The following is a 22,024-nucleotide window of genomic DNA, read 5'->3' as shown; positions in this document are numbered from 1 at the left end:
TGCCTTGTGATTTTCCACAAGCTGCTCCCTTTGCCTGGAATGCCCCTGCCCACACATCCATCTGGCAAACTCCTACTCATCCTTCAAGACCCGGCTCAAAGAGCTCCTCTTCTGTGAAGCCTTCCCCACAGGCCCAAGCAGAATGAGTCAGTTCCTCCCATGCACCATTCTACGGTGTCCGCGTCCCTTTCCTTGTGTGGAGATCTCTTTATTTCACTTTGTCTCTAACTTGATTGTGAGCGCCTGGATAGAGGAGTCTGTAGCATTGGAAAGTTGTATCCTGGTCCTAAGCGTAGCATCTGGGATGGTAGGTGTCTATAAATATTTTCTCTAGAGGAGCGAATGAACAAAACTTATTTTGACTCTTTTCTTCTCAATTGTTTTTTCATTTGTTTTTAGAGTCAAGATAGGGAGACCAGCATCTTCTCATAAACTTTGGAAAATGCTAAGAAAACCACTCACCACTAAGGTAAAAAAAAAAAAAAAAGAAAATGCATTTAATCTCTCTTTGTAGTCATTCACATCTTAAAAACCTGGGGAGTTCTGCTGAGGACTCACCAGACCGAATGTGGTCCTTTGACCCGCAGGCAGCAGTAGACTAACCAGGTAGGGAAAGGCAGCGGTGCTCTAGGGTCCAGTCGGTTTCCTCCAAGCCACCACAGGAGCAGCTATGGGGGTGGACACATCACATCCCAAGCACCAAGTCCCTTACTTATACCCATATACACGGTGACTCATTCTATCCCCATAACAACCCTATCAGGAAGCTACTATTTTTATCCCCATTTTAGAGATGAAATTGAGGCACAGAGAGGCTGAATAACTTGCTCATCATATTACAGCTAATAAGTGGCAGAGATAGGCTTCAAACCCAGCAAGTCTAGCTTGGAAATTCATTCTCCCAACCTCACTGCTCTACTAGTTCCATGAGCAAAAGATGTACAGTGACAGTAACTTTGGCTAAGAACAGAGGGACCATGAGGTAGAAGATGAACGTGCCCTTTCACAACCGATCACCCCAGTCCTGGGCTCTGGGATGCCCTCTGGGTTCATAAGTATCCTGTAAAGGCTCTCAGCATCACTCTGTACAACTTGCAGACCCTGAGGACCCAGTCTCCTCTCTGACTGCCCTGCCTTTTTACTTTATCTTGGAGAGGGAGTGATTTGTTTCAGTTGGCTTGCTTCCACTCGAAGCAGAGTCCTCACCATCTCAGGAAGAGGGCTCCCTGCCCTCCTGGGTGAGTGAGGATCTGCTGGCGCCATCTCCCAGGTGTTTTTCACAACAGCACCCCAGGGAAGGGAAACTAGTGGGACCACTTTCCTAGGGTGCACGTGGCAGGTCTCCTGTACCCCATCCAGGACCTTTCAAGCAGAGGGCATGATATATGCAAAAATTCAGGCATGAGAAACAGCTGTGCCTGTCCAAAGAGCAGGTGAGAGGCTAATGGCTGGTGAAAGGGTGAAGGAGAGAGTGGAGGGACAGGGGATGGAAAAACATTCTAAGTCCACCTTTGATTGTGAAGGGTCTTATACCCAAAGTAGAGAAATTTGATTTTGTTTTCCTTCTGTGGGCAGTGAAGAGCCTTTGAAGATCAGGCTGTGTTGTTAGGTTTACAGTTTCACTACTTAAGAAGCTGTTTTTCTTCTTTTTTTCTGTTTTTTTGTTTTTTGTTTTTTGTTTTTTTTTTTGCAGAAACATCTCAACAATTAGGAAACACTGCCACCATGTGGCTATTGGGTGACACATACTCCAAACTGTAAACTGCCAAATTTTCTGATACTGTTTAATAATTAAACCAAAGAACACATCCTTTGATTCAAATAGCTGAAGTAGATCAATGATAACCTTACCCCTAATGTGAAAAGGATACTTTTCACAAGGTTTTTCGAGAAATCAATACCTGATAAACAACAAGGACCTACTGTATAGCCCAGGGAACTGTACTCAATTTCTTGTAATCAGCTGTAATGGAAAAGAATCTGGGGGGAAAAAATACACACCACACACACACACACACACACACACACACACACACACACACACACACACACACACACGAAAGAAATTATTACCTGGGTTCATCTCGGATTTCTTAACTTTTCTTTTAAAATCCTAATCTAAATCTTCAGCGATTCTGATCAAGGATCCTTTCTATTCCCAGTAACCACTATCGGAATCATAAACTCTTTGGCCCTGCAGAGGCTCTACCATTTCCAGGACAGTTTGGCATCAAGCTGTCTCCAGGCCATTTCCCTCCGTGGTGGTAGATTCTATTTCTGTCTGAGGTCTGTTCTCCTTGTGTGGCTCCGCAGTTGCTCAGACCCAAATTGATATATTTCCACCATCTTTAAAAAAATTTTTTTTTAAGCTGGGTGATTTGGGGCAAGTCACCTGACCTACCTAAGCTTCAGTTACTTCGTCTTCACAGGGTGACTGCGAAGATGAAAGATGACACGTGGGCATGTCCCTGGCACATCACAAGGAAGCCCTTGAGGGCATATTACTGTTGAGCACGCAACATGCGCTCAGTTGAGTTCTGTGATTTGACATCCGAGGTTAACCTGATTCTCCACGAACGTTCCCTGAGAGCGAAACTACTCATTCTCTCTGGCTCTGGGGGATCACCCCTATTTTCGTGCGTTGCCTACCGACTGCGGTCTGCCCGGAGATCGCCATCCACGCGTCTCCCGGGTGCGCAGCCGGCGGCAGGTGCGTGGGCGGGGGCGGGGCGGGGCGGGACGGCATTCACTCCTCGCCCCTCCCTTCCCAGGGGCTGGGGGTGGGGGGGTGTCTGTGGATAATTCAATCCTCGTGGGACTCGGCGTCTGACCTCACCGGCGGCTCGGCGGATTGGCTGCCTGTCTCAGCTTGCCCCCACCCTCCGTACCCCCCGCGTCCCAGGTGGCTCAGGCCTCCTGTGGCGATCTGTTTATTGTGAGAGCCCGTCCAAGTTGGACTCCATCTCTGCATTTGCTCCCCTCTGGGGCCCCCTCCCGCCGGGGAAGCGGGGAGAAAACCCGGCCAAGCCGTTCCTCACCCTTCCCCTCCCCGCACCACCCGGAGAGGTCGGGTAAGAGGGAACGGGTGTGTGTGGGAGGGGGAGTCTCAGGCCCGGGAGATCTGGCTGTCACCCCGTCCTGGTACCTCGCGCGGACCTGGGAGTTCTATCCCTAGGCCTAGGTCCTGTTCCCCGCCCCAGTCCCACGCAAACAGCCAGAAGCTGGATCTCAGGGATGCCCAGGTCCCTAGAGAAGGCACAGAGGTGGCGACTTCACTCACAGGTGTTCCCTCTCCCCCAGGCGGCGATGAACCCCAAGCCAGCCGGACCCCCGGACGGGGGCTGGGGCTGGGTGGTGGCGTCCTCAACCTTCGCGGTGAATGGGCTCTCCTATGGGGTGTTACGCTCCCTGGGTCTGGCCCTCCCTGACCTCGAGGAGCATTTTGACCGAAGCGCTCAGGACACTGCGTGGGTCAGCGCCCTGGCCCTGGTCGTGCAGCAGGCAGCCAGTGAGGGGGGCCCTGGGGTGGGAGGAGGGAACAGGGGTGGAGGGGCCATGAGTGCAGTGGTGGGGGACGCACCTGACTGATTACCAGATAATCTGAGAAAGGGCGACCGGTGGAACTGAGTTCTGGAAAAGAGTGGGTCTTTGTGGTCAAGAGAAGGGGCTATTAGACAGGGGGAGGAACTTAGGCCCAACAAACTGTCAATGAGAATTGCTGAAGAGAGTTTAGGGGTCCAGGAGCGTGTCTTCCGTTGACTCCGCCCCTTTCTAGGCCCAGTGGGCAGCGCCCTGAGCACCCGTTGGGGGGCGCGCCCCGTGGTGATGGTTGGGGGCGTCCTCACCTCGCTCGGCCTCGTCTTCTCGGCTTTCGCCCACAGTCTGCTGCACCTCTACCTTGGCCTGGGCGTTCTGGCTGGTGAGGGGAGAGGGACACCCGTGTTCTTAAGGGGCGATGGGAGAAACAGGAGCTTGTTGGAGGCCAACGGGGCAGGGGCCTTCTGCGAGAAGCAGAGCTGGGACTGCAAAGGCAGATAACCCCGGTTCCCGCCCTCACCCCGTCCTATCCATTCGCAGGCTTCGGCTGGGCTCTGGTGTTCGCCCCTGCTCTCGGGACCGTCTCCCGTTACTTCTCCCGCCGTCGAGTCTTAGCCGTGGGGCTGGCACTCACGGGCAATGGGATCTCCTCGCTGCTCCTGGCGCCCGCCTTGCAGTTTCTCCTTGATAATTTCGGCTGGCGGGGCGCCCTGCTCCTCCTTGGTGCCATTACCCTCCACCTCACCCCCTGTGGCGCCCTGCTGCGACCCCTGGCGCTCCCTGGCGACCCCTCGGCCCCACCCCGAGGCCCTCTAGCTGCCCTCGGCCTAGGTCTCTTCACACGCCGGGCCTTCTTGGTTTTGGCTCTAGGCACAGGCCTTGGTGGGGGCCGGGTACTTCGTCCCCTACGTGCACTTGGCCCCTCATGCTTTAGATCGGGGCCTGGGCGGCTACGGGGCGGCGCTGGTGGTGGCGGTGGCAGCGGTGGGGGATGCAGGAGCCCGGCTTCTCTGCGGGTGGCTGTCGGACCAGGGTTGGGTGCCCCTCCCGCGGCTGCTCGTGATGTTCGGGGCATTGACAGGGCTGGGGCTGCTGGCGGTGGGTCTGGTACCCGCGGTGGGGAGCGAGGGGAGCTGGGGGGGCCCCCTACTGGCCGCCGCTGGGGCCTACGGGCTGAGCGCCGGAAGTTACGCCGTGCTGATTTTCGGTGTGCTCCCGGGGCTGGTGGGCATCGGAGGTGTTGTACAGGCCACCGGGCTGGTGCCGATGCTGATGAGCATCGGGGGGCTTCTGGGCCCGCCCCTGTCAGGTAAGGGCATGAGCCAGCAGATCCGCTCACAACCACCCTCTGCTCTTGGGGTCTGAGGCTTCTAAGTCCCTTTCCCCCTCCTCTCAGGCTTCCTAAGGGACGAGACAGGAGACTTCACCGCCTCCTTCCTTGTGTGCGGCTCTTTCATCCTCTCTGGCAGCTTCATCTACATGGGACTGCCCAGGGCGCGGCCTTCCTGCCGTCCGGCCGCCAGTCAAGCCACCCCTCCCCCTGAGAGGGGGGAGCTGCTCCTCGTTCCTCAGGCTGAGCTGCTCTCCCCAGGAGGCCCTCACTCCACTCTGGACACCCCTTGTTGACCATTTTCTTGTTTAACTCCCTCCTCCAATAAAGGATTTCTATCTGCTTTTTCTGCAAGCTCCAACTGAAAGCATTCTACATAAGATATCTGAAAAGGCAGGCTGATAGGAAAAGGATCCTACTAAAGCCATGGGAGGCGGAAATGGTGTGTGTCCAATCAGTCGATTTCTCTCTGCCCAAGTTCTTGTCATCATAACAGCAGATCTTTGCCAAATGTCTGTCCATCAGCTTCAGTTTATTGGAGGGCAGTGCTCTTGAGTGCTAGCTGCCCCAACCTCATTTCCCAGACAATTCTTTCCTGCATTTCAACCTCCTTCTACTGGCCTGAGGGAAATACAAGAATCCCAGACCCAGACTTCAGCTCTCTTAGCTTTTTCTCTCCTTCCCAAACTGGCACACATTCCCACACAATCCCCCCCCCCCATGTCCCTTGTTTACTTAATTTATTTTCTAAGTTACAGGGGATAGTGGGAAAGAGGGAGGTCAGTGAGCAAATGGGAGGAACTGTGGTCCAGGGAGCAGAGTCCAGGGTTTAAATGCTCTGGGTCACCAGAGCACCTGAACACCTCCCCTCCACTCCCCAGCATGCCCCCATTCAGCCAACCCAAGCTCATAGGCCCCAGCTCTTCTTGAGGTTCTTATTATCCAATTTTCTTATTCAGTTTTAATTCAAAGGGGCATCCTTCTTTCCCAAAGATCTGTCTTCAGGGAAGAAACTTAGAAGGCAACACTGGAGATCACAAGTAAAACATGAGAAGACTCTTCTTGGCCTTTGATTTCCACAGTTGATTCACAGCTCAGTGGAGCAGGCTGAATGCCTGCATCCTTCAGAAAAGGTTGTGGGAGCAAAGAAGAGATGAGTCTCCTCAACAAGATACAAGGAGCTGGCACACACATTGCAGGAGCCCCAGGCCTGCTCTGGTTGAGGGGAGGCAGATCAAGATGTTTAAGGCACTATGGTTCTGTGGGTGCCAAGATGGGGCAGAAGACCTAGAGCTGCCAACCTCTGGCTTTCTGGGTCTGACTAGCCCTTCCTGGAGTTCATTCCTCTCCCAGCCCCTCACTGGGCAGAGGGACTTTGGTACCCAGTGTCTCCGTTACAAGGTCCTGGGGCTTGGAAGTAGGAGCTGAGAAGCAGAAGAAGTGAGGCAGAGTGATGAGAACTCCACTCCCTGCAAGGAGGAAGGCCCCAGACACCACAAAGGAAGCCGTGTAGTTGCCTGTCACATCCCGGAGGTAGCCTAGGTTCAAGAGAGAAAAAGAATACACGTGGGTGATCTGTTTCCTGAGACTGATGGCTCAGACACATTTTTGGGTGGAGGGAAGAAAATAATCCTTAACCTATTATCTTGGAAGAGTTAGAACTCTCAAGGTAGGACTGGACCAGCCAGTGGGGATCTGGGGATCCAGATGGAGTCAGGCACACCTATGCCTTTCTTTCCAGTAACTGTGGCCCTCCCATTCATGCCTTCAGTTAATAGTTAAGAGGAAAATGTTACAGGGTCTGAAGGCTCTGACGTCTGGAGCCTGGAGAACTTTGACCAGATGGCCCAGACCCCGGCCCAGGGCCCAGTGGGCCAAAGGAAAAGGCAGACACTAGCATGAGATGTCTGGCCAGGTCCTCTGAAAACCCAAGCTGTAAGTACCCTGCCAAGGATGCCACATAGCTCCTCTTAACCTTTCGACAGCCCAATTACTTTGCCCCTTGGACCCATTTTGGGGCCAGTGTGACTGACCATGCTGGCTGCGTACTGCACCAATTCCAGAGGGCATTATACATATACACTATAATGGAAGTTCCCCCTCCCGAGTGGCATGATGTAGCAGCCCTGGCCCACCTGGAAATCCCACTCCCCTTACCTGACAGAGGAGCCCCCAGCAGCCCCCCGATGCTCTCTACCATCTGCACCAGTCCCAGGCCACAGTATATCTTTCCAGTCCCCACCAGTTCAGGCAGCACGGAGAAGGCCACTGGGGTCAGGGCCCCTGATGTGAAGCCATATGCCACAGCCAGAGCCACCAGGGCTGTGGGAGCCAAAGCCACAGGGAACAGGGCCAGTATCACCCCAGTCAGGGTGGTCCAGAGCATCAGGAGTCTTGCCACAGGCCCTGGGACTGCATCCCCTAGCCACCCAGAGGCCACACGCCCCACAAGATCCGAAATAGCCACCACTGAGAGTAGGAAGGCAGCAGGCAGTGGGTCCCAGTCCAGGTCTTGCAGATGCGCCACCAGGTGCACATAGGGAATAAAGTAGCCAGTGTTGATCAGGGTGAGGGCGACAGTGTAACGGAGGAAGGGGCCATGATGGAGGAGGGAGGTGAGTTGGGTCCCAGGGCCACCCACGGCAGGGTCCTCAGCCAGGGAGAGTGGGCGGAGAAGAGCACCACAGGCCACCAAGTGGAGGGAGAGGGCAGACACCAGCAGGAGGGCCCCCCGCCAGGCATAGTAGCTGAGCAGCCACTGGAAAAGTGGGGCAAAGGCAAAGGAGGAGAGGCCGACACCCGTCAGTGCCAGCCCGGTGGCCAGGGATCGCCGGCGAGAGAAGTAACGGGACAGGCAGGCCAGGGTCGGAGTGAAGGTCAAGGCCCAGCCAGATCCTGTCAAAAAGGAAGAAAACAGGGGTTCAGGGACTCTTAGGAAGCTCAGGGCACCCAGTCATCCCAACACTGCCCAGCAGCAGAACGTAGCACAGGCCTGAGTTACAACCTAGCTTGATACTTTCCAGCTGTATGACCTTGTGTATTTTACTTAACTTCCCAGTCTCAATCTCCTGTGCAAAATGGGGGTAATATACTTTATGGGAGTCTGGAGGCTTAGAGATAATGTTTACAGAGTAACTACCATGGAACTTTGTAGGTAAACCTGGGCTGTACCATTTCTGGCTGAGTAAACTTCATTGGCCAAGTTGCATAAGCTTCTAAAGCCTTTCTTCACCTTTAAGTAGGATAATGATACCTATTTCACAACCACAGTACCTGAGACAACATTTTCATAATTCTTCCTTTTACACTCCAGTCCCACTGGCCCTAGGCTTGCATATTCTGGATTCATCATCTTTGCATTTCCTGATTTCCCTACTCTGTTAATGACTTTAGTCAACTCTCTTAAGAATTCCATTCCAGGCACAGGTGCCAGCCAAAACTTTCAGCTTCTCACTAAGCCTTTTGGAAGGAGCAGGAAGAATGTGAAAGTCCAGAGGCCAGAGACTCAGGCTTTTAACTCTCAGGCCCTTGCCCAGGGTCTCACCTGAAAGCAGCCCAATACTCAGGTACAGGTGGGTCAAGGAGGTAGCAAAGGAGGCGAGCAGCATCCCCAGCGCAGCCAAGATACCCCCAGCCATTACCACAGGCCTGGGCCCGAACTTCGTGCTCAGGGCACTGCCTACTGGGCCTGGGGAAGAGGAAGGGTTCTGCGAGATCTCAGGCGTCCTTCTCCAGCACTGCCCACCCCTTATCTCCTTCCCAGTTCCCGCATCCCCTCTCCCTTCCGAGGGTCGAAGGTCGCAGGACTCCAGACCCAGGCACAGCACTCACTCCCGAACTGCTGCACCGCGATTCCTATGGAAGCGATCCAGGAGACTCGCGCCGCCTGCTCCTCAAACGCTGCCACAAACTCCACAAAGAAGACGCCGAAGGAGCGGAGCACCCCGAACACCAGCGCCGACTGGAAGAACGCTGAGAGCACCACCATCCATCCCCAGCCCCCGTCGGGGGGCTCGGCTTTATGTGCCATCTGGGAAGTAACAGGGCTGCCGCCACTGAGAGCCCCTCCGGGAGCAGGGCTCAGGATGTTCCACCTCGGCCCACCCATCCAGCCACCCAGCCGGACGGCTCGGGGCCGTGCGGAGGAGGAGAGGATGGTAGAGAGGAAAGTACCGATAAGGGCTTGAAAGCTGCAGAGAGGCTGCGTGAGGCGCCTGCGCCTTTCCCCTGGTGGCGGCGAGGGTGGGCTGGCGATATACGTGGGAAGACCCGGCCGGCACTGGCCCCCCGCGTTCAGGGCCGGGGGGCGTGGCTCCGCTGGCCGCGAGTCGAGAGTCCAGGCCTGGGTGGGGCAAGATGAAAGCGGGGCCGACGTTGGTTAGGAACCAGGGGGCAGCACTGGGTTTGGGCTCCACCCTTGAGGTGAGCCAGCCTCGAAGCGGATCATCTATTTTATCATTGGAAGTGTCAGCACCTGGCCAGACGGGCAAACATCCCTGTCTGCAGCTCACCAATGAGGACACGGGACTCCTCAGAAGAGGGCGGAGCCAGAAGGGCTGGGCGGAGTTTAGAGCGCGTTCTGCATTGGGTCAGTGAGTGGGGCGCATGCGTGAGGAGGAGACCTTTAGGAGGCACTCTAGATGGGCCCCACGTGACCCAGGAACCCACTAGGAGGCTGTTTGGGTCTCCTGTCCACCTAGAGGACCAATTCGACCGGATTGCAGAACGGAGACACGCACGTAAGGAGTCCAGGGGGTTGGTGGTGGGTAAACCGGTTTAGGAAAGGAAAACACTCACGTGCTTAATGAGGGCCCCAGGAGTTGAAAGACGAGGCCCAGGTCAGGGGGCGGGTGTGGAGGAATTATGAGATAAGCCTAAACAAAATACCTGGCCAGGCGCCTGAGGCCACTAGGATCTAAATGCCTGGATTCCTGAGGGGTTCAAAGGCCAAGGAGCAAGACAGGGGAATGGGCTGCTGGACTCCTGGCGTTGATTTCTGTGATGGGAACTCTTTCCTGTTCCTTCTGTTCCCACTAACAGGAAACCTACAGGTCACAGAGACCAAAAATAACTGGGGAGAGGAAGTGCTGCTCTGAGCTCACTCAGAGCCCCACCAGCACCGGTCTTCAGTGGGGCTGGGACATTTTCCTCTGCCCTCCAGTAACAACCACTTCCTAATCACATGTTTTAATCTCTTGATGGGATAGACTAAAGAGACAAGCCATGACTACTGGAGCAATCAGCCCCTCCTACCCAACCAGTACCTAGTTCCTCCAACCTTATATAGCACTCATGGTGGATTGGTTTCAAGATCCTTAGGACACTGACCTTGAAATTTGAGCTCAAGGGTTCATCCACATACAAGTAGGGGTGAGGTGAAGGGGCGAGAGGTGGGGAAGGAGGCTGTGTAATTGAAAGAAAGCATACTGAGCCTTATATTTCCATATGTGGGAAATAAAAATAATCATACCCCAAAACTTTTTTTTTTTTAATGTAAGTGGAGTCAAAACTTTGGCTGCTGGGGACTCTGCCAAAGATGTAGAAATTAGTGTGGCTGTATAACATAGTGGTTAAGAGTGCAGTTCTTAGAATCAAATCATAGTTCCAATCCTGGCTTTATCACTTACTCACTTAGCCAAGATATTGAACCTCTCTGTTTCTCTATCTGTAAATTGGGGCTAAAAATAGTACCTACTTTCTCAAAAAAAAAAAAAGTACCTACTTTTAGGGTTATCAGGGGAGTTGAACTAGAAAATCTATACACTAAAATGCTTAGTTCAGGGCATGGCGTGTAGCAGGAGATAAGTAATATTAGCTGGTCTCATTTGCAGCAGGGGATAAGCCATAGTGTGAGGGGAAGGAACGTTTTCATTTAGTTTCTTGGTTTTGTTTTTTGCTTAAAAAGTAAAATCTAATTCAGGTCATGGGTTTTAAAAGATTGAGAAACACAATCACAAACTAAATGTTGAGAGGAACGTATTCTTTCCATGTTAATGGACTTATTTCACAGGTAAGGAATTTAAGTCCCAAAGCAGGGGTAAATTATCAGAATTAGAGACCCTTTACCCTCCAGCCATGGGGCAGAACAAAGCTGTGCACACAGGACGTGGGGAAAGGGTGGGAGAGAAGTGTGTACTAGGCACTGGATGGATTCCAAGACACCATTGCTCTGGGGGAGGCATAGAATTGGCATGTTTGATCTAACCACTTAGCTTCTCACTGCCACCTCCAGCCCCTATTGTCCTTATGGGACCTGAGTCCTATCCATTTTCTGTGGTGGTGGTAGGGTGTGTCCCAAGCATTAAATTCCCCAACACAGATGCACCCCCAGCCTCTTGGTATTATTAGTGGCTTCCTGGTTTTCTCCTTGCCACCTCCACACCTCAGGCAGGAAGTGACTTCAGAGCAGCAGGATGCAGGTGGGTCCGGAGAAACTTCATGAAGTCACTGGTTCCTACACAATGAGCCGGAAGGCATGAGCAGGGAAGAGGAGAAAAAAGCTGCTTAAAATGTCTGGTGGAGTGGGACAGTGGGATGGGCACAGAATCCAAGACGGCATCTAAGAATGGAGAACCCTCTTTCCCCAGCTTCACCCAGTCCCCAGATCCCCAAAGACAAGAGCCCAGGACACAGCAGGCAGCACAGAGAGGCTTCTTTATTCCATGATTCTGATCTTGCAAGATCTAACATCTCCACCCCTTGGCACTCTCCACCTGCCCATCCAATCTGCTAAAAAAAAAAAAAAAAAAAAAAAATCCTGGTTCCTTCTCACATCTCTCCTCTGCTGTCCCTCCCTCCTTCAATTCTGCAGTGGGGAGTAAGAGGGAAAGAGCGAGAAGAGTAGCTTTCTCACCAGTCCCCAGGTGACAGCCACTAGTACTGACCTGTCTTGAGGAAGCTCCACCCCACAAATTCAAAGTGCTTCTGATCCTCCACCCCATGCCCCAGATCAAACAGTCCCCAGGGCAACAGAGGCAGGCCTGTAAATTAAGGCTTCAGAGCATCATCTAACATTCCAGACATTCCACCCAGTTAAGAGGAAACCCATTCCTAACTTTCTATCTACTTGGCCTGCACCAGAGACTGTGCCCCTCAACCAGCCTCTTAATCCTACCTGGAAATTTGGTCCACTAGAAGGCCTACCAGTCAATCAATCTTGAAAATCTTTTAAACCTCTAATCCCAACAGCAGTCCCAATCATAATCCGAAACTACAGCAAATCCAGAATGGAACTCAGCCTCCCTTTTCTCTCCCTGTGGAAGATTCTAGTGCATTCACTGGTTCCAGACAGGAATGCAGTGACAGGAAGACCAGGTCACAGACCCAGCTTTTCTAAGGTAAGAAAGATACCAAGCACCTGTGATTTCTAGAGGCAAAGAAGTTTCTGGAATTTGGACACTTGCCAGAAGATGTCCAAAAACCCACTAAAGGAAGAAGAGGTTCATCTCAGAGAGAACCCCAAGGAATTCAAACCCAGATCCCTCTGCAGTAAAGGACGGGTCATACTCTTTACTATTTCATTAAGATAAAGAGTTTCATAACTCTCCCCTAGGTCATGACATTCTTGGAAATGGCAGAATCAGAAAAGGTTGCATTATCTCTGATAAGGAATTTCAAATCTCTCCCCCATGGAGGGATCAACTCAGTGCTAAGAACGGGTCCTAGTGGGAGGATTATGGGCTCAACCCAAGCTCCTAGGTGGGCTCCATCAGGACAAATAGACACAGTGGAGCCAAACCTAGATGACCAGACTAAGGGGACAGTTAGGGGCAGAAGACAAAGCCTCTCCAATCATCCCTCTAGTTCCAAGATGGACAAAGCCCCCTCCAGCCACAGCCTCCAGGAAGTATTTATTACCTCCACTTCTGTGACCCTTGAAGAAGAAAGAAACGTCTATATCCAGCGCTAGCCTTCTAGAGAACCTACAATATCCAGGATACCAGAGAGGGTTCCTGACCCAATTCCACAAACCTGCATGTTCCCAGAGGTGCCCTAGAACAAATCGAGGTTCCAGACCTAGAATTGGAGGGGCAGGACACAGCGAACCACTTCCTCTATTTTAAACCAACAAGCAAACAAATAGGAGACAGTAATTCTAAAGATAAAAGTCATGACAATAATCATATAAAACACTCAAGCCAAAGGAGGCAGCCAAGTGCTAATCTCTGCCAGCAGAGCTGTGACCTCACATTCTGTGTTTCAGGTCACTTTTGATCACACTTGTGGAAGAGGGACATGGGAAATGCATTAGAATGAAGGCTCTGGTGCCACCCAAAGGCCTCAATAAATTATATTTACAGATAAATCGAATGAGATGGGCGCTTAAGGAAGCCAAGCCTCCTGTCTTTCCCCTCCCCCAGCTCCTAGCATGCTGTCTCCTTAGAAACAATTTGGATCGTGGGGAAGAGGTTTTGACCAGCAAAACAGAGGCAGATCAAGCCGTGATCTGCCACCCCTGCTCTCCCCGGTGAGAAATTAAGGTGGTGGCAGTCGCTGATAGGGAGGGACCTCGCACGCCCCCATGCCCAAGCCTGACAGGGAAGCCAGCCTTGAGCGCAGCTTTCCCGTCTTCCAGGAAGGGAGTGGGGCCGGGGCCGGCGCTCAGCTAGGGCCCCCCAAGAATGTGGTAGTGCACTTTGGTGTTGGTAGCAGCTCCGTGTTTCTGGCGCAGATGCAGCCGAAGTTGACTCTTGTGCCGGAAATGCAGGCTACAGGGGTCGCACTGAGGGAGGACAGCGGAGTCAGATCCGTCCTCACCCACAGCCACCTTTGAGGTGTTGAGCTAGGGAGAACTGCCCAGCACTCCACCTTAGAGAAGCTCTTTAGTCCCCACATCCTCCCAAATTCGCAAGGAAAGGCCAAGGAACTAGGCCCTGCCCTCCTCAGCAAAGGTTTTCCCATCCGTTAGCTCCTCTCCAGGAGCCTAACTTCTACACCTGCCATCCCTCCCCCCAGGCCCCGCCGCTTCCAAGGACTCTTCCAGGACACCGCCCACCTGGAAGAGAAATCGCGACGGCCAGGCCCACTCCTCACAGAGCCCTGCCCCCTGGTAAACGGGAGGCAATTCCAAGGCTTTGGGCCAAGCGAGGTCGAGTACTCACGTGGTAAGGCTTCTCTCCCGTGTGGATGCGGACGTGGCTTTTGAGGGTCTGCAGGTGGCGGAAGCGAGTCCCGCAGGTGGGGCAGGGATAGGGCTTCTCCCCGGTGTGGATCAGCACGTGCGCGCGCAGATGCGCCACCTGGGAGAGGAGGGGACCTCAGACCGCGCCTCTCGGAGGGACAGAACCCTCCCCATTCGGCCCTCCCCGCCCTCTAGCAAATTTGCCTTCCAGCCGGCTCTGAGATGGGCGCCATACCTGCACAAAGCGTGAGCCGCATGTCTCACACTTATAGGGCTTCTCTCCCGAATGGATGCGGCTGTGCGTTTTCAGGTTTGCTGGCCGGTTAAAGCGGGCTCCGCAGATGGAGCAGTGGTAGGGCTTTTCCCCTGGAGGCAGGTTGGAAGGAGGTCAGGGACTGTACCGGAGAACACATGTCGGTGGGCATGAAGGCAAGGATCCTCTCCTCCCTGCTTCTTCCCTACCTGTGTGCACTGTGCGGTGACTGGCCAGGTTGCCCTTATAGCGGAAGGCGGACCGGCAGAGCTGACACTTGTAGGGCTTGTCCTCCTCCCCAGGAGCCAAGGGGTCTAGCCCCGATGAGCACCCAGCCACAGCCTCACAGTTCTGACAGTTGAAAAATTCACTTCCTGGGAAGGGGGGTGGGTGATGACGACAATTCCCGTGAATCCTCAGACCACACAGAAGCATGTTTTCTTTTTTCCCAGTTTACTGCTAAGGCTTCTGGGGCTCCTTTGACTTGCTCAGAGTCCCATGGTTATGAAATGGACAAGCCAAGATCAGACTTCATGTCTGCCGTCTGATCCACAGTACTCTGCTAATCTCTCCAGTGGTGGTGATGGTAGGTGGAGGCCCCTGCTGGTCAGTGGATGCTTCTATTTGTCTCTCCTCTCTTGCACCAGTCTGGATGACAGCTTGCCAGAGAGGCCCTGCCAAGCCCTGGGCTGACCACTCAGCCCTGGATGGGAATTGGCCGGAAGCTCTCAAACTTTGCTGCTCATTGGAAGCTTTAAAAAAATACTAATGCCTGGATCCCATTTGAAGACATTGTGATCTATGGGGTGTGACCTGGGCAATGGGATTTTAAAAAGCTCCCTAGGTGATTCTAACTTGCAGGAATTGGACTAGGCCTTTCCTAAGGCCTTTTGGCCCACGCTGGCCTTGAGCAGCCGCAGGAGAAAAACCAAGAAGGAGGAAGAAGGAGGGGCTCTTACCTGGTGGTGGACGAGCCTGCCCAGAGGGTGATCCAGTGGGCTCTGGAGCCCGGGGTGTGAGGAGATGGGGGGTATTGACTGGAGCCCCATATTTGAACTGTACATTGGCAGCAGTTGGAGAGAGCCTAGGCAGTTATCAAGGACCAGAGAAAAGGGTTAGGAGAGATTATATGGAGGGGGTTTCTCCCCCGGAGAACTTGTTGCCAAAGGCCTACCCTCTGGAGGTGAGCCAATATTGACCAATGAGCCATATCCAATTGTGCTGCCAAAGTCCCACCCCACTGAGTAAGCCTGGCTAGTGAGGTGAGCTAGTGTGTCTGAAGCCCACCCCTTGACTCTTGTTCCTGACCACCCAGGCCCAATGGCTGTGCCTCTGAGCTGAGGCTAGCCTACACAAATTCCAGGGGGTTCCAGTTTCTGTACCTGCTCTGGGGACCAGGAATGGGTCCTTCTTCACTGCCGCTGCTACTACTGCTGGAAGCCTCATCTCCACTGGGGAGCCGGGCTTGGGAGCAAAGTTGGCCAGAACTCCTCTCCCCTGCCAGGCTCCCTGCTTGGGAGGCCTGAGAGTTTAGCACGATGAACTTGTACTTTTTCCAGTTGCAGGCCTTGGGGTCTGGGCTGCCTGGACTGGGGGGCCCTTGACTGCAGCTGCGAGACTCAGTAGGTGGGTCTGGGTGTCCTTCGGAGCGCCTGGGACTGCCTGGTGGAGGGGCTGTTGGGGGTCTGGGGGGTTCCGCCTCCAGGGGCCGCAGGGAGATGCTCAGAGGTTCATAGCTGAGAAAAGTGCGATGGTCATTAGTACCATTTCCAAATCGTGGCCCCTGCCCTTGACACCTGGAATGACACTTCACCCATGGGGAATACCGAGCTGAGGCTCCCTCACCTGGCCTGGATGAAGCGGTGGCATGCCTGGACCACATGTTCCATCTGCAAGTACGTGGCGGCTGCAAGGACGGCTGGTGCAGTTGCGGGAGAGAGACGTAGGCGCGAAGTGTACATGAAATCCAGAAGAGGCGCGAAGCCCCCAGCTTCAGGACCCCCAGGCAGGGAGAGCACATCTACCCCGACTCCTGCACGGCCTCGAAAAATTGAATAGAAGAAGCCACTGGAGAGAGGGAAGATTAGAGGTCACATTTAGAGGCTGGGGAACCAAGGGATACACGCGCTCCTGTAGAAAGCCCCGCCCCTAAAGAAAGCCTCGGCCCCTCCCCACTCCTGCCCCGCCCCCAATTCCAGGACGCTCCGCCTCCTGCGTCTGGAAGGCTGGGCTTCCCGCCTCAAGACGTTATGGCTCCGCCCCTTTCCCATTTGGTCCCACCCAACCCCACGAGCTATCCCTCGAACCTGCAGGCGATAAGAACTGCCTTATGAGCGCGAAGGGGTTGCCCGCCAACCAGCAGCGTGACGTCAGTGAGGATCCCGCGCAGGCGCAGCTCATTCAGGTTGCCAAGCACGTCGGAGGAGTGGCGCGTGAACTCGCGGACGTAGCCCAGAGCTCCCTCCGGGGTAGCCGTGGAACCCATAGCGACGCAGGCCTGCGGGGGCGGGGGAAAGGGCTCAGGGATCCAGGCCGTCCGAAGACCCCATGCCTTCCGCAATTTGCCCGCTCCTCCTGAGGTGCGGCTAGAGCCAAGCCCCCGGCTCCGGTTCACGCGGCCTTACTTAATTCATCTTGTTCTTTCTGCACTCAGCCACACCGTCGCTCGCTTTCCTCTTCTAGACTGAACTGGCGCTTGGAGCAAGTTGAAGGTTCCCACACCGAGGCGTCGATGACGACCGTGGGGAATTTGGCCCGCAGCGCCCTTAGACTCCCTGTGCCCTTCCAGCACCCCTATTCCCCTCTGTCTCACCCCGTGCCTGGTCTCAGATCCTGTTTGGAGTCCCCCGACGACCTGCTGTCTCCACCCCTCCAAATCCCAATCGAAGTTCCCTTCCCTGAACCAAGAAATTCCATCTAGTCCCGGATCCCTAGTTTAACCCAATTTCTGGGCCTCAGTCGTCCTACCATCAATAAGCCCCAACCGTCTTAGGGGACCCAGGAGTCTGGCTCCCTCAGTCTCAGGTTCTTACCCCTGTCCTGCAGGGGCTTCAGCTTCTCTTCTCAAGGGGGGCGGGGCCTCTCTCCCCTCTTGGCCTCGGCGCCTTTATCTGGCCGGGATGTCGGGGGCGGGGGTGGAGGTGGGGTGAACGCCTGGGTCTATATCCTTCCTTCCTCCCTTGCTCTCCAGATGGCGAACCCGGGGCGGGGTCTCGGGCTCGAGGGCGGGACCTCAGAAACGCTAGGTGGTCGTAACGTAAGGGATCTTGGGCCACTGAAAGTGGAACTGAGGATGGGACACTGGAATTTGGGAGGAGATTGGGGATACTGAGATTGGAAATATGGGTAACCTGGGTCGTCGAGGGGGCCTGGGACAGAGAACATTGGTGTGTTGGCTTTAGGAAGGAACCTATTACAGGAGAGTGAATACGGCAAAACTCTCCTTTCCAGTGTAGGGGATTAAAGGAGATAAAGAGGAGACCAAAAAGGCACTAGGTGTGGGGAGGCGAGAGTGGGCTCCCGTGGGGGTCTCAGACAGCAGGAGGGTGTGGTTAAATGACAGGTTCCTCTAGCGGGGCCTGCAAAAAGGGGGGCTCTGACCAGGCGCGGTAGGGAGGGGGCGGATATGATTTCTAGTTCGTTTCCTTCTATTGTCCCGAGACCGGACGGCTCCGCCAGCTGCTTCCCCTCGAGGAGGTGGGGAAAGCCCCGGGTGGGGGCCGAGAGACGCTCAGGAGACCTAGGGTCCGGACTTTCGCTCCCGACTTTCTTCTCAATCCTTTTAGGGGCCCAGAGAGACAGACTCCTGCCCAAAGCCCGCTCGCCCTCCCCCAGTCCCAGCTCTCTAGGGCCTCGGGCACCCGCCCGTCGGCCGCGTTTGGAGGCTGGCGGGACGCCGGGGTCCAGCGCGGCAAGTAGGCAAAGCTCGGCAATGTTCGGCTCCTTCCACGAGGGGGCGGACGAGCACTAGCCTCGCCTCGCCCAGTCATCTCCATCCGGCTGGGGGTCCTCTCAGACGGGGGCGCAGGATCGATTAGGTCTGGGCGGCTGAAACCTTCGTTCTCCCCTCGCCCCCTTTGCGCTGGTTTATTTTGTCCAGGGGCCTAGGGTTGGGCAGAGGGAGGGAGAATTAGGCGACAGAGGGGACTTTCCTCCGAGGCTGGGGCTCCTACCTGGGGTGAGAAATCCGCGGGCTTTGGGGACAAGGGGAACGAGTGCGACAAGGAGCGGGGTCTGAGGCCTGGGATCACAGGGTTTCATTTCTTGTTAAGCTAGATACTATGATCTGTCTTTAGAGGTGAATTTTTAGTGAACATCAATATGAAAGTTGGGTGCAGTGAACAGAGAGGGGAAACAGGGACGGCCTCACGGTAAAAGAAGGGAGAGAGGGCAGGAAGGCCTGATAACCACAATTTAAGTCCCTGACCTAGGAGATGGGCAGGGGTCACACCCTCACGTTTTGTTTGGGGAGCCGTTGGCGCTAGGGGGTGGAGAGAGGTGGGCAAGGTTCATCTGGAGAAAGGGGTCCAGAGCTGAGTTCAGCTGCAAAGCAGGACTTGGATTTGGGCTCAGGAGAGACTCCGGCTGCCCAGTAATATTTGACCATTATCCGTGGAGCTGCGTATCCAGGCCTAGGGCCCTCCCCTTCAGATCTGAGAGCGTCTTTATTTGGGTGCAGGAAAGAATTGCTGAGAAACCAAGAAGGGGGACGACTAAGGGTTCGTGATGGTAAGGTGGTTTTTGCAAATGAGGGTAACTTTGGTCTCTGCCCAGCTGGAAGTTGGGAGTTAGACTCGGGACTCCCTTTGGTATCAGGATGGGGTTATTTTTGTGTTGTCTGGTCAATGTGTCAGTTGAGGGAGTGCATGTTTATTATGGGTCATTGAGTTAGTTTGATTGTTCTGGGCACTGGGGGCTGCATTCAGGCTTGAAGGCCAGTAGTAAGTCTGAGGCTTAGAGCTGATTTTGAAGCTACATTAGTTCTGGGGATTCTGACACTGACAATTTGAAGACTGTCATCTTGGAATATCAGGAGAACCTGCTAGGTGTTCTTCGTAGGTTGATGAGGATTTTCTTTGGGGGAATTCATCATCATCGGTGTATGTGGACAATCTGATTTTCAAATGGAGTAGTCATGCTGATTTTGGGATGTGGTCTGTTTTGGGGTGCCAGATAAGTTTCAAGGTTCAGATTGTATTTGGGGGACATGAAATTTAATTTGGGGTTTGTATTAGCTTGAGGTGGAACATAGTGGGGACCTGGGAGCAAGTGTGAAGGCCTTCTGTGATTGTGGGTCCTGGACGGGGGGGGGGGGGGAAGGCTTTATATTTGAATGTTGTACAACCTTACTTTCAGGAGGCGGATAGTTCTGTGTATGCATTGATAGTCAAGAAGCTTTTTCCAGGAGGAGAAACAAGGTGAGGGCCAAGGGTAAGAGACTAAAGTTTTGGGGTGTCCTTATTTTGGGGTGATTTGCTACTCTTTGGGTGCATTTGGTGAAGCCGAGCAATGACTCATAAGGTGAGATTGATTTTAGGGTTCACTTAATTTGGAGCACAAGGCTGGTTTGGAATGTCCTTTGCTTATGGCACCTTCACCCCAGATTCTAGAAATTTTTTTCTTCAATGAACCTCCAAATATGCCCAGGGATTGAAGGGAGAAATTTGGAAAGGGAGTGTATCTCCTCTTACTTCTATGTGACCTGGATAGATCTGAGAGACAAAAGGTGGTTTTGGAGTCTGAACCCCAATTTCTTAAGGGAGCAAACCTCGGTTTGGGGGACAATGGGGGAAATGGGGTGTCTTGTGGTAAAGTGGACACCCCTGAGTAGGACAGTGCTGTTGGAACTGCGGCAAGGAGAGGTGGTGAGGTCCAAGGCAGTGAATCTTGTACCCTGATTTTCCAGGATAAGAGCCCCAAACAGAAAGCAGACAGAGGACTGGGAGTGTGGGTGAAGTGGGGGGGGTTCCCCACGGCAGCCGAGGCTGGGGGGTAAGCCAGGCCAGCTCTGCACACCCCGGTCCCTGCTCTCCTCAGCTCTCCTCCCCTCTCTCCCTCCCACCGCCCACCCCCCCAACCCAAGGAAAAAAAAACTGCCTGTGCAATAGCAATGGCAGATTCCAATCCTCCAGGCTTTCCTAAACCACCACGGAGACCAGCCAGGGGGGAGGGGAAGGGAGGATCGGGCTTTCCTGCTTCCCTAAGACTGGGGCTATGAGCTTGACCTCCTGGCCCCTAGCCCTTCGAGGAGTGCCCCCCTCCCCCCCGGCCTGGAAGCCAGGTGTCCTGGACCCTAGCCCCCGAGCGGGGGGGCCTGGAGAGACGGGGAGGAGGAAGGAGGGAGTGACTTCCAAAATTGGCATCGGGACAGAGCAGGGCTGGCGGGAGGCAGGTGAAAGACGGAATTTTCCTGAAAAAACGGGGGGATCTAAGGACCCCAAATTTGGGGAGCTAGTCAAGGACCGTCCTGCCAACATCCTAGATTTTTTTGGGATTTTTTGGGGCCCCCGGGACCCCTCTAGATGGGGTGAGGAATGTAGTGTTGGGGGAATCTGACTGGGGCATTGCAGCTGCCTCTCCCGCCGAGTTGGAGACGGATGGGCTGGGACGAGTTTTGGGGGGGTGTCCCCAATTCTAACTGGGAGTGGAGGAACCCCCTCCTGTGCTCTCTTATGGGGGTCCCCCCTCCCTAGGGCACTCCCCACTCCCTGAGCCAGCCGAGAGGAAGGAGGCCAGCGATGCGACTGGGGCGGCTCCTTTCTCCTGCACCCCAAATGTGAGGGATGCACCCCAAATTTTGTTCCCTTCAAAATAGGGGACCAGGATCTCAGGGGAGAGTAGCTGAGGTAAGTGGGGAGGAAAGTGTCCCCTGTTTTCAGGAGAGACATGGCGGTTGGGGGGGAGGTTTGGAGGTGCGTGCTGGGGTGGGGTTGGGCTTTGTCAGTCTTGAAACTGGGGGGATGATTGGAGAGGCTTTCTCCTATGCCCCTAAACTGCAGTCCCCCAGATGGAAACCAAAGACAGACCAGAGGGCCCCCCAACGTCCCCAGCCGTTAGTATAGTGTTTGATTTCTGTTTCACCCCCACAAAGGCTTTGCCGAGGATGGGAGCTGGGGGCAGCTGTTCAGTTTGGGGGTTATGGAGGGTGGCGTGAGGAGCAGGAGGCCTTGGCAGGATTTGATACAGGACAGATAAGGGTCTCGACCGAGGGGGTCCGGCATCCCCTGGGGCCTAAAAAGACTGCTTACACCACCATCTTAGATTTGTCTGATTGCTAAGAGTTTTGGGGGGTGTGTCGAGAGGGGGGGCGGTAAAGGGTGGGATGGGAGGTGGGAGGATAACTTTTGAATTTTAGGAGATATAATTTTGATTTGCGGAAGGGATTTTGACCCTTGGATTTCGCTTTCTGGTGGGGGGTGTTTTTTAAAAATCAAGTCCTGGACAGGAGAGAAAGGCTGAGGGAAGGCCTAGGGTGGGGGTGGGGAGAGGCATGTTTGTCTCAGCTTAAACGTGGCTTTCTGGGGTGGGCCCGCCTTCCTGGGCCTGGTGGATGGGCTGATGAGGGATGTCACGGGGGGTGAGACTTGGGTCCTGGGGGGCCGTGGGGAGTTAGAACAATGCTGGGGGTTGAATACCTGGCCCCCAGGTCCAGATGGCCCTCTTCCTGGGCCTTGCTGCTCCCTTTTTTCTCTGGCCTCCATTTCCTGCCTTTGGCCTCCATCTTGTGGCAGGCCCAGGGCCCAGGGCGACTTCCGGCCCCCCTCTCCCAACCATGTTCCGGCCC

General features: G+C 54.3%; 2 protein-coding genes across 7 annotated transcripts; one reads left to right on the top strand and one right to left on the bottom strand.

The window, feature by feature from the left end:
- The first annotated feature begins 2,813 nt into the window (after positions 1-2,813).
- Positions 2,814-5,221, top strand: SLC16A11 (solute carrier family 16 member 11). Its single transcript, XM_032498582.1, is given in 6 exon segments — positions 2,814-3,066; positions 3,301-3,508; positions 3,776-3,919; positions 4,078-4,412; positions 4,414-4,846; positions 4,934-5,221. Coding segments are annotated over 5 exon segments (1,344 nt in total). The 5' UTR covers positions 2,814-3,066; positions 3,301-3,306; the 3' UTR covers positions 5,164-5,221.
- A 157-nt stretch (positions 5,222-5,378) lies between these two features.
- Positions 5,379-17,386, bottom strand: LOC102515124 (monocarboxylate transporter 13). Of its 6 annotated transcripts, none has more exons than XM_032498579.1 (12): positions 17,209-17,227; positions 16,548-16,738; positions 16,087-16,308; positions 15,624-15,977; positions 15,201-15,325; positions 14,451-14,615; positions 14,224-14,354; positions 13,969-14,106; positions 8,699-9,209; positions 8,412-8,555; positions 7,025-7,762; positions 5,379-6,405 (listed from the first exon to the last, which is right to left on the bottom strand). In XM_032498579.1, exons 1-12 carry the CDS (start codon positions 17,209-17,211, stop codon positions 6,206-6,208), a joined length of 2,922 nt encoding a protein of 973 aa, XP_032354470.1. In that variant the 5' UTR covers positions 17,212-17,227; the 3' UTR covers positions 5,379-6,205. The 6 variants fall into 6 exon arrangements, with proteins under 6 accessions (XP_032354470.1, XP_032354471.1, XP_014407085.1 ...); XM_014551596.2 differs by lacking the exon at positions 17,209-17,227 and adding an exon at positions 17,274-17,386 and having other exon boundaries at positions 5,521-6,405; XM_014551597.2 differs by lacking the exon at positions 17,209-17,227 and adding an exon at positions 16,866-17,188 and having other exon boundaries at positions 5,521-6,405.
- Positions 17,387-22,024: the final 4,638 nt, after the last annotated feature.

The sequence above is a fragment of the Camelus ferus genome, chromosome 16 (genome assembly GCF_009834535.1).
Source record: "Camelus ferus isolate YT-003-E chromosome 16, BCGSAC_Cfer_1.0, whole genome shotgun sequence".
In the NCBI taxonomy this organism is placed as follows: domain Eukaryota; kingdom Metazoa; phylum Chordata; class Mammalia; order Artiodactyla; family Camelidae; genus Camelus; species Camelus ferus.
Note: the sequence above shows the minus strand (reverse complement) of the source record. Positions and strands in the feature narration are given on the sequence as shown.

Excerpts from the sequence above, each read along its gene's own strand:
- LOC102515124 (XM_032498579.1), bottom strand. Across the intron at positions 14,355-14,450 it reads TCACCGCACAGTGCACACAG|GGGAAAAGCCCTACCACTGC; the intron begins GTAGGGAAGAAG and ends ACCTGCCTCCAG. Across the intron at positions 9,210-13,968 it reads CGGGAGAGAAGCCTTACCAC|GCCTGGACTCTCGACTCGCG; the intron begins GTGAGTACTCGA and ends TGCCCCACCCAG.